This window comes from Eumetopias jubatus, unplaced genomic scaffold (genome assembly GCF_037043125.1).
Source record: "Eumetopias jubatus isolate StellerSeaLion01/CBP00866 unplaced genomic scaffold, mEumJub1_p1.0 scaffold_9, whole genome shotgun sequence".
NCBI classification, from domain to species: domain Eukaryota; kingdom Metazoa; phylum Chordata; class Mammalia; order Carnivora; family Otariidae; genus Eumetopias; species Eumetopias jubatus.
The window spans coordinates 899,259-912,902 of NW_028274815.1; the positions used below are offsets into that span (position 1 = coordinate 899,259).

Here is a 13,644-nt window from a genome sequence, read left to right on the forward strand (position 1 = left end):
AAGCACTAGAATAGAGATAATACACTCTGCACAATTTGCCAGGAGAGACTTCTGGGCAGAAGTACATTATATGTCATTTTTCTTCCCAGGAAACTTTTTTTTTTTTGGGGGGGGGAAGGAATCACCTCAATTTGTGAAGATACAAAATCTAATCGTCAAGTGTTGCCAGAAAGCCAAATATATATAAATCACATTCATTCTTAGACACAATCTGGCTTCTGAAGAAAAAATTGTATCTCCTGACAGAAATGGGTCCAGCCTCCAGAGGAACTGCCTTTTCTTCAGTTACTGTGTACTGGCTTCTGGAAAAGAAAATCTACCAGAACATATGTGTCTGCTTCCATTAAACATGAAGACTAGGTGGTGTTTTTCCTTTTCGGAAAATGTTGAAACTGGCAAGAACGCATTTTATGCTAGAACAACTTCTGTAATGAAGATATTTCCTTCCTCCTAAATAGGATGGTTTGTTGGCTGACAGTACGTCTTTCCTTCTCTCTCAGTTGGCCTTTTCTTTTCTAAGAAGGGGAAAACTAGCTTCTTGACTTGAATTTTGGGGCCAGTCGAGGTGATAACCACTACACACCTGTTTTGGGGAGCTTGCCTGTGCTGTCATGTGCTGGTCCAGGCAGAGACATCCCAAAAGGTTTCAAATCTCCCAACCGAAGTGGTGTTGATTTTAACGTCAGAGGGTATCTATGGAATAATCTGATTTTAAAAGAGAAACTGACTTGTGAGAAATTGGCCCCTCAGAACTGCAGTCAGAAATTCGGCTTTTTCTCTGCTTGATTCTGTGTGAACGCTTGCTCCCTGAGGGTGGAGGGGCCCCGCCAGTGCAGGGCCCCCGGAGCACTCCCCTGACAGAGTCCCAGGCCGCCTGCCTCCTTGGCCATTCTTTGGATTAATATAAGTGTTGCTGCTTGATCATGAACCCTCATAGCTACTTGCTTTAATTTTCTCACAGGGGTTGTAAATAGTAAGGTCAGTGAATGTCATCACAGTTTCATAGATAAGGAAGAAAATAGAGGAAATTATTGTGTTCAGAGATCCAACATGTTTATTCTTTTTCTGGGAATCGAAGCTCAGAAGGGAGAAGGCGGGAGTGCCTTTTGGTTAGTTCTTATTATTTCTGGGGTGCCTATCACTGTGTAATATGCATTTCCTATAATATCTTTGGATTCCCCTGAGAATAACCATAGAACGTATGCACGCCTCTCCGTGTGTGCGTGTGGTGAGGACATTGGGGGGAGACTGAGTTTGCCAAATGTCCCTTTTCTGGCGGCTTCAGGTGGAGGAATGGGGACAGGGAAGCCAGCCGCCCTTGGGGGTGTGTCTGCGCACCCCCCCCCCGGCTCTGCGAGGGGTGCTTCTGAAATCTCTACGGAATCAGCATTCTGTTTCCACTTTTTTTAAAGATTTTATTTATTTATTTGACAGAGAGAGACCCAGCGAGAGAGGGAACACAAGCAGGGGGAGTGGGAGAGGGAGCAGCAGGCCCTCCGCGGAGCAGGGAGCCCGATGCGGGGCTCGATCCCAGGACCCCAGGATCATGACCTGAGCCGAAGGCAGATGCTTAACGACTGAGCCCCCAGGTGCCCCTCTGTTTCCATTTTTTAAAGTTGGCAAAGATGCTGCTTTATGTGGGTTGACCTACACTCAACAAGATCATGTAAATTTAAATAATTAAATTGTGCTTTCCGTGAAGAAACTGTATTTAGTAAATGCTGTGACTGAGATTGCCCTGGTTAAAAAAGAAAGGAAAGCAGATAAAATACCGAGGGAGGGGTCTGGACAGCTCAGGGTGAGGCAGGGATGCACCCTCACACTGATATCTTTTAAAATAGCCGACCCCTGCCCTTCAAGTGTCTGGGATTCTGTGGAAGAGCCAGGGAGGATTGCTCTGTTAGCATGCAGGACATTGTTTTCTTCCTTAAGTAGAGGACTCGATCATTTGGTAGAAAAGACAAAACGTAGCCCTGTTCTAATTAAAGCACAGGTTTGTTGTTTAAAGAAAATGTCCTCCGAATTTCTGAAAGGTAAAACATGTTAGAGAAACCAGTGATGCTTAGCATTTTTAGAGTGCCTATTTAAGAATATTCTTAAAATATAATAGTTTTCTCTCATTAATAGCTTTAAATTAAAATTGAAATGTTACTTTTATCTACTCTATAAATGAGTGAAGTATTTTATTGTTATGGTTTACGTACATGTATTTAACAAATAATTTTTTGACACAAATTTTTGAAATGCTGATTATGTGCTTGACATTGAGCCAGGAGCGTCGGGGAAGCACGGGCATTGTGGGAGACGGTGTGTGTCTGCAGGAGGCAGCAGCTTTGTGGGCAGGGGAAGCATGTCCCCAGCAGACAGAGCTGGGTGTGCTCTGTGGGGAGCCTGGGGGAGGTGGAGGTCTGCAGGGGCTGGAGCCACTGCATGAGGATAGTCTGGGAAGACTACATGTTTGAAGCCCTCAGAATTGGATGTGGACAGGTGCGCATCCTCATATCGCAGAACCTGGGACATGTCCCTTCGAGTAGTCAGAGTGTTGGCCGTTGTGAAGCACTTAGGGACCATGAGATGGGAGAGGGTCAACCCCGGGCCTGTAAGGGGTGGTGGGAGGGTCTCCAGAGAGAGTTGTGAGGGAAGGGAGCTCAGAGGGAAGCTGCCACCAGCCAGAGGTGCAGTGGGCCCCCTGCCCAACACTAGGAAGCCACGCTAGGAATTCTGAGTCAAGGATGGAGGGCTGGTCTTAGAGGGGCCCCTGGGCGCAAGGACTGGGGGACAGCGTCAGCAGGACAGTCATCCCTGAGAAATTGCCTGGAAAGGGGTGGTCATGGCTGTGCTGGCTCGGACTACCTGGCAGGATGGGAGGCACCGAGGACGGTCGTCCCCCCAGGAACGGAGCCATTTCCTCGCAGACCAGCATCCCGCACTGCCCCACAGGCAGTCTGTGGGTGCTTACACGTCTTGAAATGTCTTCACTTTAAAGTCTGCTACTGACATTCATGCCCACATCACCTAGAGATGCGGACCCACGTGGGACGGCCATCCTGCCGTCTCAGCCACGGCAGGGACCAGCTATCACCCGTCTCCCCGCCGAGCCTCGCAGCGGAGTGTGTGCTGAGACACGGTCAGTGCTGACGAGGGAGTCTCAGCATATCCGAGGTCCTCACCCCCGACTTTTGTCTCTAGAAAGAACCAGTGAACCTGAGCGTGATGCCCATCTTCTGGGGGCAGGCGTGTTGAGGTGGACTTCGTGTGATGTAACAGTGGCACGGAGTCGTTGTGTAGTGTTATCAGTTTCGACAAATAGGATTGTGCCCCACTTCCAGAAGCTGGCATTCTGCTGGTCTCCTTGCAGTGACGCCTCTCCTGACCGCCCCGGTTCCCCAACCCTGGCCTGTGCCGGCTGCTTTCCTGCCCACAGTGCAGCCTGTTTCCGAATGTCTTGTGCGGGGAATCATACAGTATGCTCCTTGACTTATTTTAGGCAGGCTTCTTTCACTTAACATGATGCTTTTCAAATAGCGTGAGGATGCAGGCACCAGGGGCTTGTTCCCTGTTGGGGTTCGTGGAGTGGATGCAGCTTGGGGGTTCAGGCTCTTCAGCTGCTCCTGGCTCTGGGCGGCCACCAATACCACAGTGGGAATGGCTCGTGCACACACTCGCTGCAGGAAGGGCTCGTGCCCACACTCACTGCAGGAAGGGCTCATGCATGCTCTCGCTGCAGGAAGGGCTCATGCACACGCTGCAGACACAGCAGGAAGGGCTCATGCACACGCTGCAGACACAGCAGGAAGGGCTCATGCACACACTCACTGCAGGAAGGACTCGTGCACACACTCGCTGTAAGCACAGTAGGAAGGGCTCGTGCACACACTCGCTGCAGGCACAGTGGGAAGGGCTCGTGCACACTCTCACTGCAGGAAGGGCTTGTGCACACGTCTCGCTGCAGGAAGGGCTCGTGCACACTCACTGCAGGAAGGGCTCGTGCACACACTTGCTGTAGGAAGGGCTAATGCACACACTTGCTGCAGGCACAGTGGGAAGGGCTCGTGCACACTCACTGCAGGAACTGCTCCTGCACACACTCACTGCAGGAAGGGCTCGTGCACACACTCATTGCAGGCACAGCAGGAAGGGCTCATGCACACACTCGCTGCAGGAAGGGCTCCTGCACACACTTGCTGCAGGCACAGTGGGAAGGTCTCGTGCACACTCACTGCAGGAAGGGCTCTTGCACACACTGCAGGAAGGACTCATGCACACACTCATTGCAGGCACAGTGAGAAGAGCTCATGCACACACTCGCTGCAGGAAGGGCTTATGCACACACTCACTGCAGGCACAGCAGGAAGGGCTCGTGCACACACTCACTGCAGGAAGGGCTCGTGCACACACTCGCTGCAGGTACAGCGGGAAGGGCTCGTGCACACACTCGCTGCAGGAAGGGCTCATGCACACACTCACTGCAGGAATGGCTCGGGCACACACTCACTGCAGGAAGGGCTCGTGCACACACTTGCTGCAGGCACAGTGGGAAGGTCTCGTGCACACTCACTGCAGGAAGGGCTCTTGCACACACTCACTGCAGGAAGGACTCATGACACTCATTGCAGGCACAGCGAGAAGAGCTCATGCACACACTCGCTGCAGGAAGGGCTTATGCACACACTCACTGCAGGCACAGCAGGAAGGGCTCGTGCACACACTCTCTGCAGGAAGGGCTCATGCACACACTCACTGCAGGAATGGCTCGGGCACACACTCATTGCAGGCACAGCGGGAAGGGCTCGGGCACACACTCGCTGCAGGAAGGGCTCGTGCACACACTTACTGCAAGAAGGGCTTGTGCACAGACTTGTTGCAGGCACAGCGGGAAGGACTCCTGCACACACTTGCTGTGGGCATATATGTTCATGTCTTGAGTAAACACCTAGGAATCCTGATTCCTGGGTCTTACTTTAAATTGTTTTCCAAAGGACTGTGCTGTTCTGTATTCCCATCAGCAGCGAATGAGGGTCCTGGCACTCCAGGTCCTCACAGTGCTTGGGGACATGGGACGGGTGCCCTGAATCTCTTCCACATATGTGTTTCCTGTGTGGATAGAGTCTTTCATGAATCTTTCATGAAGGGCTTTCCCTTTTTTTCATTGTTTGTCTTGTTATAAATTAAGATGTAAGGTTTCTTTTTATATTCAGGATGAAAGCCTTTTGATTATATTTTATCTGTTTTCTACTGAGTGTCTTTCCTCATAACATTGAGTGGTACAAGTTGTACACTCTGCAGTGATGACTACAAGTTGTCAGACCTAAGACATGTATTTTGTGCAAGTTTTTTCCAAGCTCTTTTGTCTTCTCACTTCTTTAACCCTCCTGTCGTAATGCACACACTGTTCATTTCACTACACTCCAGTTTACCAGTTCTCTTTCTTTCTTGTTTTTTTTTTTTTTACTGCTCTGGCTCCTCTTTCTTGTGCTGAACCTGCCGCCGTAAGTTTCTATTTTGTTCTTGAAGCTTTATACATCTTACTCTTGCATATAAGTCTGGGGTCTGTTTTGGGTACTTTCTGTGGAAGTCATGAAGTGTACGCATTGGGGTTCATTTCTTTCGCAGATGGTTCTCTGATGATTCCAGCAGTGTTTTTTGAAAGTCTACCCTTTCCTCATTAAACTTACTTGGCCATTTTGGTAAAACTCTGTAGGCTCCATCTCTGGGTATATCTCTGGACGATGCTCATGCGTACATATGTGCACTCGTATGTGTATGTGAGTACAAGCATCTCTCCTATACCAGCACCATGCCGCCGATTGCCATAGCTTTCAGGAAGCCTCGCGATCACCTCCGTCCCTCGCCACACTACAGTCGACCCCTGGACCACACAGGTTTGAACTGCGTGGACCCACTTACATGTGGATGTTTGTTTGTTTGTTTGTTTTTCCTTAAATACAGGATAGTGCTGTGAATGTATTTTGTCTTATGAATTTCTTAATAACATTTTCTTTTCTCTCGCTTTATTGTAAGAACACAGTATACGACATGTCTACAAAGTAGATGTTGATCTACGTTTATGTTTTGGGTAAGGCTTTGGTCGGCAGTAGGCTCTCAGTGGTTAATTTTTAGGGGGGTCAAAAGTTATGCATGGATTTTTGACTGTGCTGGGATTCATGCTCCTCGCCCCCGTGCTGTGCAAAAGTAACTGCTTACAGAGATCTGTATGTTTCTGCTAGTAATCAGATAATTTAATACTGAAGACAGAGAAAACCAGATGGCATCTTTATTGCTCCATAACTTTAGGTATTATAGCTAAGTCTCCTGGAAGTCTGTTGCAAGTATTAATGTCTAATGAATTTCAAGGATGAATGCCAATCCCTCAAATAAATGATTTAATTTTCTAAGTCATGTGTGACTATTAAATATAGTCTATGCAAATCACAGCTCTGAGGGAGGAGGAGGTAGAGGAGAAGTTATAAGTTCTATAACATGTGCAAGAACAAAACTATGACTTTAATTCCAAAATTAACAGTGCGTACTGTAGTTACTTTTTCCTCCCCAAAAGCACCTGCCTTCTTGTATTAGGATGCTTATATTCACTAACTCACTGGAGTCCTTTTGGTTTATTTTATTTGCCATAATCCTCTTAAAGCTTTTGACTTCATAATCATGTGTTGGGATGTGAGGCAATTTTTTTTCCCCAAAATAATGCCTGGTAGTAATGTGGACTAACCATAGAAATTAATGTGTAGCCGAGAAAAGGCATCCGCCATATGTAATTCAAAACCAGCCAGTTCCACTGGGTGGGCCCAGGGCTGCTTTAGGACATGACTCCTTCCAGTGAGAAGACCCAGCTGCTTTCCCAGAAGTGAGTTTCCTTGTTACCATCATGAGACCCGGCAGCAGTGGTAAGGATGGATCCCCTCACAGTTCGTGATAACCATCAAGAAATAAATGATGAGAAGTTTCCCGGGAGACCATACGCATCTTGTTGCCTGGAGATTAATTTGGGGGGTGGATCAATTGTGCTCTCAGACAGCAGGGAGAAGACCAGGAGGTCCCTGCTGCTCATGGGGGGACTGGAACAGCGGTAACATTACTTAGCCAGCGGGTGAATGTCTGCGGTAAGGCACACCATGCAGATGAAGAAAAGGACTTCATTAGGGTTTCATGTAGAACACAGCATATTTTTGCATAAATTACCAGCGTCATGTGCCAACTGAAAAGCAAACTGGACTGTTTTATAGAACAAAATATCTTAAAATGCATTAGCAGAAATAAGAAACAGAAAACAGATGTAGAAATTGAATTAGTGGTGTTAAGAAAACTATGATTTCTAAGAATACAGAGCCAAAAAAAGACAAAAATATGATAAAGAGGATAAGAGATAAGGAAGACAGGACGAATTCTAGATATTTCTATAGAAGAAATCAAAGATATGGAACAGAAACAGTAATCAAAGTACAATTACAAAACTTTTTTGGTACAGTATTTATTTCTGGCATCCTCAGAAATATACCATTGACATTAGGAATTTCAAAAGTAAATGAATATAAAAACTTCAGGAATTCCTGCAGAGCAAAATAAGTAAATCAGTAAAATAAAATTAAAACGATGATGATGGTTAATTGAACAGAATTCACCTTCGCTCAGAATTCAACTCTGAGCCACCAAGTGACATTTTGGAAAGAGATTATGACCTGGAAGTGTCCACCAGCCACGTTGTATTTCCTGTGTCTGGGCCTGGAGATATTGCCAGGTTAGTTTAATGAGCTTCACTGCGCCTGGCATTTGGGCAGAGCCTGGCCAAGTCTTTATTCCTACTGCTCTTTATTTTCTTTATAGCAAATATGTAACTCACACACCATACTCTTCAACCACAATGCGCAGTTCAGTGGTTTTAGGATATTCAGAGTTGGGCACTCATCACTATAGTCTGCGTTAAGAACTTTTCACGCCCAACAAAAGGGGCCCCAGCCACTGAGCAGTCACTCCCCATTATGCATCTCCCCAGGGCCATGGCAACACTAACCTACTTTTGATATGGATCTGCCTGTGGTGGACATTGTGCGTTGTTAGGATCACATGGCGGTCTTTGTGACTGGCTTCTTTCCCTTATCGTCACGACCTCAAGGTTTGTCCACCCTGTAGCAAGTTTCAGACTCCAGTTTTTGTTATTGCAAAATATATTCTGTCGTATCACATCCTGTTCTCGGATGTTTGGGTTTCTCCACTTGGGGCTCCTGTGAATAATGCTGCTGTGAACATTTGTGCGCAGGTTGTTGAGTGTCCACCCAAGGTCCCTTGGGGTGGAATTGCTGGGTGTCATGGACACTCTGTGTTTAGCCTGTTTGAGGGACTGCTCAGCTGTTTTCCAAAGATTTCCAGTTCTGTTTCATTAGTTTTGAAGTCCCTATAGTCAGTTCTGTATCTCTGAGAGCTCGTAACGAAAAGTGTATCATGAAGGTTACGCCATCCACATCCCCCGCAGCAGGTTAAGAGAGTTCCAGCTTCTGCACATCCTTGCTCACACTTAATAGTATTCCTGCTGAAGAAAGCATAGTCACCAGAGGGGATGTAGTATCTTAAGTGGTTTTGATTTTCATTTCCCCAGTTAATAAAAATGTTAAATATCTTCCCATGTGTTCATTGGCCATTTGTATATTTTCTTAGGAGAGTTGTATATTCAGATTCTTCACTCATATTTTAATTGAGTTGTTTGCTATATTCAGTTAATAGGTTTTTTAAAAATATTTTGCATGTAAATCCTATGTAGATACAGATGTACAGAAAATAGAAATTTTCTGCCTTTCTGTGGGTTGTCTTTATTTTCTTCATGGTATCCATGACAGTTTTTATTTTGGTCTGCTTTTTCTTTTGTCACATATTCTTTGGTGTTTTATCTGATAAACCAGTGCTTTTCCAAGGTCCTGAAGACTTACTCCTGTTTTCCTCTAAGACTTCTATAATTTCAGTTGTTACTTTTTGCATAAAGGATCCATTTTGAGTTAAGTTTTGTGTATGGTGTAAGGAAGGACTACAAATCCATTTTTCTAGATGTGGATACCCAGGTGTCCCAGCAGCATTGGACAAAAAGTCTATTCTTGCCCCCATTGGATTGTCCTGTCAGTCTTGTTGAAAATGAACTGGTCACGTATGTGAGGGTTTATTTCTGGATTCTCAGTTTTATTCCATTGATCTATATGTCTGCCCTTGGAGACCTTTATATATATCCTCACCCTTTTGCTAGCACCACACCGTCTTGATTATTGTTCCTTGCAGGAAGTTTTGAAATTGGGAAATGTGAGTTCCCCTGTTTTGTTCTTTGTCAGGGTTGTTTTGGCTATCCTGGGTCCCTTGAATTTCCATGTAATTTTAGTATCAGCTTGTCAATTTTTGCAAAGAAGCCACCTGGGATCTTGATAGAGGTTGCACTGAATCTGTAGATCAATCGGGATTGCTGCCGTCTTAAGCCTTCCGATCCAGGAGCATGGATTTTTTTCCATCGATTTAGTTTCTTAATTTCATTTTTAGATTATTCATTGCAAGTGTTTAGAGATACAATTGATTATGTATTGATCTTGCATCTTGCCACATTTCTCAACTCATTTATTGGGTCAAATAATCTTTGGGTGGATTCCTTAGGATTTTTTGTTTGTAAGATGATATCATCTGCAAATAGAGTCTTGATTTTTAATATAGCTGCTCACTAGTTCCTTTTTAATTATCAAGGCCTTTTTTTAGAGACGTTTAAGACTCACAGCAAAATTGAGGGGAAGGTACAGAGATTACCCATGTACCTCTGCCCCTCACATGTGTACAACCTCCCCGACGATCAACATCCCCCGCCAGAGGGGACGTCTGTTACAATTGATGTTTATGGCTATGTCATTATCACCCAAAGCCCATAGTTCACCTTAGGGTCCACTTGTGGTGTTGTAAATTCTGAGTTTGGGCAAACAGATCATGAAATGTGTTCATTGTTATAGTATCATACAGAAGAGTTTCACTTCCCTGAAAATCTGCCGTGCTGTGCCTGTTCCTTCCTGCACTCATCCACGGTGGGGGGCGTGAGGAGCCCCAGGAAGCCAGTGCGCTGGGACGGGCAGGTGGAGAAAGCAGGTGAGCAGGGGCAGTGGAGGCCGTGTGTGGTCAGGGGGCCTGGAGCCCAAGAAGAGAGGAAGCAGTGAGACGTGTGCAGAGCGGGACTCGGCAGGACTTGATCATGTCTGTGTTTTAAAATCATTTGGGTGCCTGTGGAGGAGGCATGGAGGAGGAGTCAGCTAGCTGCAGGGTCCTGGGCAGCGGCTCAGCAGACCCGTGCAGACTGGTGATGTGGACGCCCTGGACCAGGGCCACGCTGTTGAGAAGTAAAGGCCCTCCGGGCTTTGGGAGATCCTGTTTGCAGGTGTTGGTGCTGGATGGGCTGCAGTGTGGCCGAGGGCCACTTGCTCAAGGGGATGAGAGGCAGAGGAGAAACACTTGGAACAGAACCTCCATCCGCATGGCCTAGTCGGCCTCCAGTGTGCACAAATGCCGTGCGGTGGGTTATCCCCGGAAACTGACTTCTGTACTCACACTTGGAGATGTGCCATCTCTCCGGCAGTCAAATGTTCAAAAAATGTTCAGAACAAAACTTAAAAGGATTATGTAAAGGCTTGTAGAACAGACTTTTAGAGCAGATTATAAAACAGAAACTGTAAAGAATCAGAATGAAAATATGACTACATTACAGTGAAAATCTCTACATATACATAGATATATTTTTGGGTTTTTTTTTTCCCCAAAAAGACAGCATAGCTAAGATTAACTGACAGACCATATGCTGGAAAAGCATGTTTCCAATTAATATACACAGGATATATTTCCATATTAGAGAAATAATTAAAAATTAATAAAGAAATTTTTAAAAAGCCCAGTGGTATAAACAGGAAATCCAACACATGGAAATCTGTAAGGGCAATAAACATAAATGAGGCTCAGGTGGCTCACCAGTGATCAGGGAAATATAAATTCTCATTACGGATAAATTGCTTCACAGCTATGAGATTGAAAAATAAAAACATGTTAATCCCAAATGTTGCCTCTCTAGTGGATTGCCAGAGACTCAGACGCAACTTTGTAAATCTTTACAAGTGTTGTGAGGAGCAGTCTGGCTAAAGGCTTGAAAATGCTCATGCTTGGGGTGCCTGGGTGGCTCAGTCCTTAAGCGTCTGCCTTCGGCTCAGGTCATGATCCCAGGGTCCTGGGATCGAGCCCCACATCGGGCTCCCTGCTCCGCGGGAAGCCTGCTTCTCCCTCTGCCACTCCCCCTGCTTGTGTGCCCTTTCTCGCTGTGTCTCTCTGTCAAATAAATAAAATCTTAATAAAAAGAGAAGAAAAGAAAATGCTCGTGCTTTATGATGCAGAAAGTGCATTTCTAGGCGGGTACCTGAGAAGTCCCCACTCTCAACAAGGACACATGTCAGGATTGCTTATGATCGCATCATTTAAAGAGCAAAGCACTGTGAATGGCCTGGGTGCCAGACAGTGCTTGTTTATCAAGGATCAGAGTGGAGTAGTTCCTAATAGAAATAGCTCAGGGTTACAGTCCAGGAGACTGTGCGTATTGTTTCAGTTCATGCGGTGGGATACCATGCAGATGGTCCGACCGTAACCCAAGGGGATGGCCCGACCCCACGCCGTGAGGATGGAGTACCACGTGGACGTGAGGATGAGTGGAGTGGGTCTTGCTCTGTCCACATGTCTCCACTGAGGTGGGAACGTGGATGGTCTATACTATAGTGTACCCTTCCTGAAATTTTAAGAATGTACTAACTACTGTTGAATATTTATTTGTACATAAATATGAAGTAAAAGTATAGAAACTTTCATTGGATGGAAAATTTATCATTGTGGTTAGCTCTGAAGAGGAAAAGGGAGGTGGGCTCCTCAAATGCATTTTTTTAAAAAGTACATATGCAGGGCCGCCTGGGTGCCTCGGTTGGGCATCTGGCTCTTGACCTCGGCTCAGGTCATGATCCCAGGGTCGTGAGCTCAAGTCCCATGTGGGGCCCTGTGCTGAGCATGGAGCCTGCTTGAGATTCTCTCCCTCTCTCCTTTGCCCTCCCCCCACTTATGTGCACCCCACTCTCTCTTTCCCAAAAAATAAGATAAAACAAATTTAAAAAAATAGAAAAATAAAAAGTATATATGCACACACACACATATGTAAGTACACACAGATATGTGAGGATAAACACACACATACGTAAGTACATGTACACATGTATTAAATATACACACATGTATAAATATGTGTATATAAGTGTACACATAGAAATACATAAATATAAAGGCGTGTACCAATATGTAAATATAAATATATACACATACCAATATATAGGTGTAAATGCACACAAATACATAAGCACAAATATGTACACACATACAAGTACATATACAAAAAATATGCAAATATTTTGGTATAAATTAAGGTTATATACATCTTGTATTGAACATATAGACACACAAAATATTTCACTTTTATTAAGTTTTTATTTTTAATTCCAGTGTAGTTAGATACGCAAAATATTTTAAATTTTGCCTGTGAGCTTACACAAAAGAAAACAGCCAGTGGATTTCAGCTTAGCATGTTTTGTTCCTAACCATGGTAGGCTCCTTCCTGGCCAACTCCGTCCTGGGCAGGTGGGTGCTGTCTCGTGCATGCGCCAAGCACTCGGGTTGAGGACACAAAGCAGGTGTTCTAGGAATGGCAGATGTTCAAGTAAACAGCATCTTGTGTCTGGCTGAAGAGAAGGACACGGCCGCCCTCCGCTGTGCTGCGCGCAGACCCTCGAGGCTCTCCCGTATTCTCTGGCATGTGCCTGGCATCCATGCATGACACATACATAGATATGCTTTGGCCAACGAGTTACTTAGCAAAATGTGTGAATTTGAGCACAGTTAGGAGCCTCTGTTGATGGCCACTTACGACCGGCAGGAATGTAATAATTTAAAGATGATGAGTTCACGGAGATGTTTAGAATCGCATTAAAGCAGCTGATTTCTGAAGTAGCTCTTAGGTCCTGCAGGGGAGGGGCCGTCCATCCTGCAGGAGAGAAGCGGGGACAGGCAGCTGTGGGGACCGGACGGTGACTTGGTCTCCCGGCTGCTGCCGCCGGGTTTGCTGCAGGTCAGGGCCCGCCCGGCCGGAACACCGGCTTTCTGCGGCGAACACAGAGGTTCTCACGGTGGCCGGGGCGGCCGCGCTGGGAGCAGCCTGGGGACGCCCGGCAGCAGCAGGGCGTGCGAGTGAGGAGAGGCTGACCCAGGGGAGGCTGGGGCAGCCCTGCCCGTTCCAAGTGGCTCCGAGTGGGCTGTGCGCTGGCAGTGACATCGCGAGGGGACACACGGGGTGGGTGACAGTCTGATCACGGCCCAGCGAGGTCGCAGCGGTTCTGCCGCGTGGGGGCGGGACCCCATCGTGCTGGCTGCTGAGGACGGTGTTCGTGACGTCACCACTGACCCCTCACCAAGCCCGCGGTGGGACCTCAGAGCTGGCCCGCTGTCCGCCTCCAGCCAGGGTCAGGCGCCACAGGCACAGGGAGACACACTGCGCGCGCTAGTTCTGAGGAGCTTCATGTCCCTGAGAGCATCGCCGAGCGGGGCAGC

At 46.5% G+C, this 13,644-nt stretch overlaps 1 protein-coding gene across 1 annotated transcript in view; it reads left to right on the forward strand.

The window, feature by feature from the left end:
- SNTG2 (syntrophin gamma 2) overlaps positions 1 to 13,644 on the forward strand; it is a 339,157-nt gene that overhangs the window by 135,375 nt on the left and 190,138 nt on the right. Inside the window, exons 9-10 of the mRNA XM_088026250.1 lie at positions 13,166 to 13,284; positions 13,415 to 13,515. Of these exons, the coding sequence (XP_087882376.1) occupies positions 13,166 to 13,284; positions 13,415 to 13,515 (220 nt within the window). The remainder of the gene's footprint in view (positions 1 to 13,165; positions 13,285 to 13,414; positions 13,516 to 13,644) is intronic.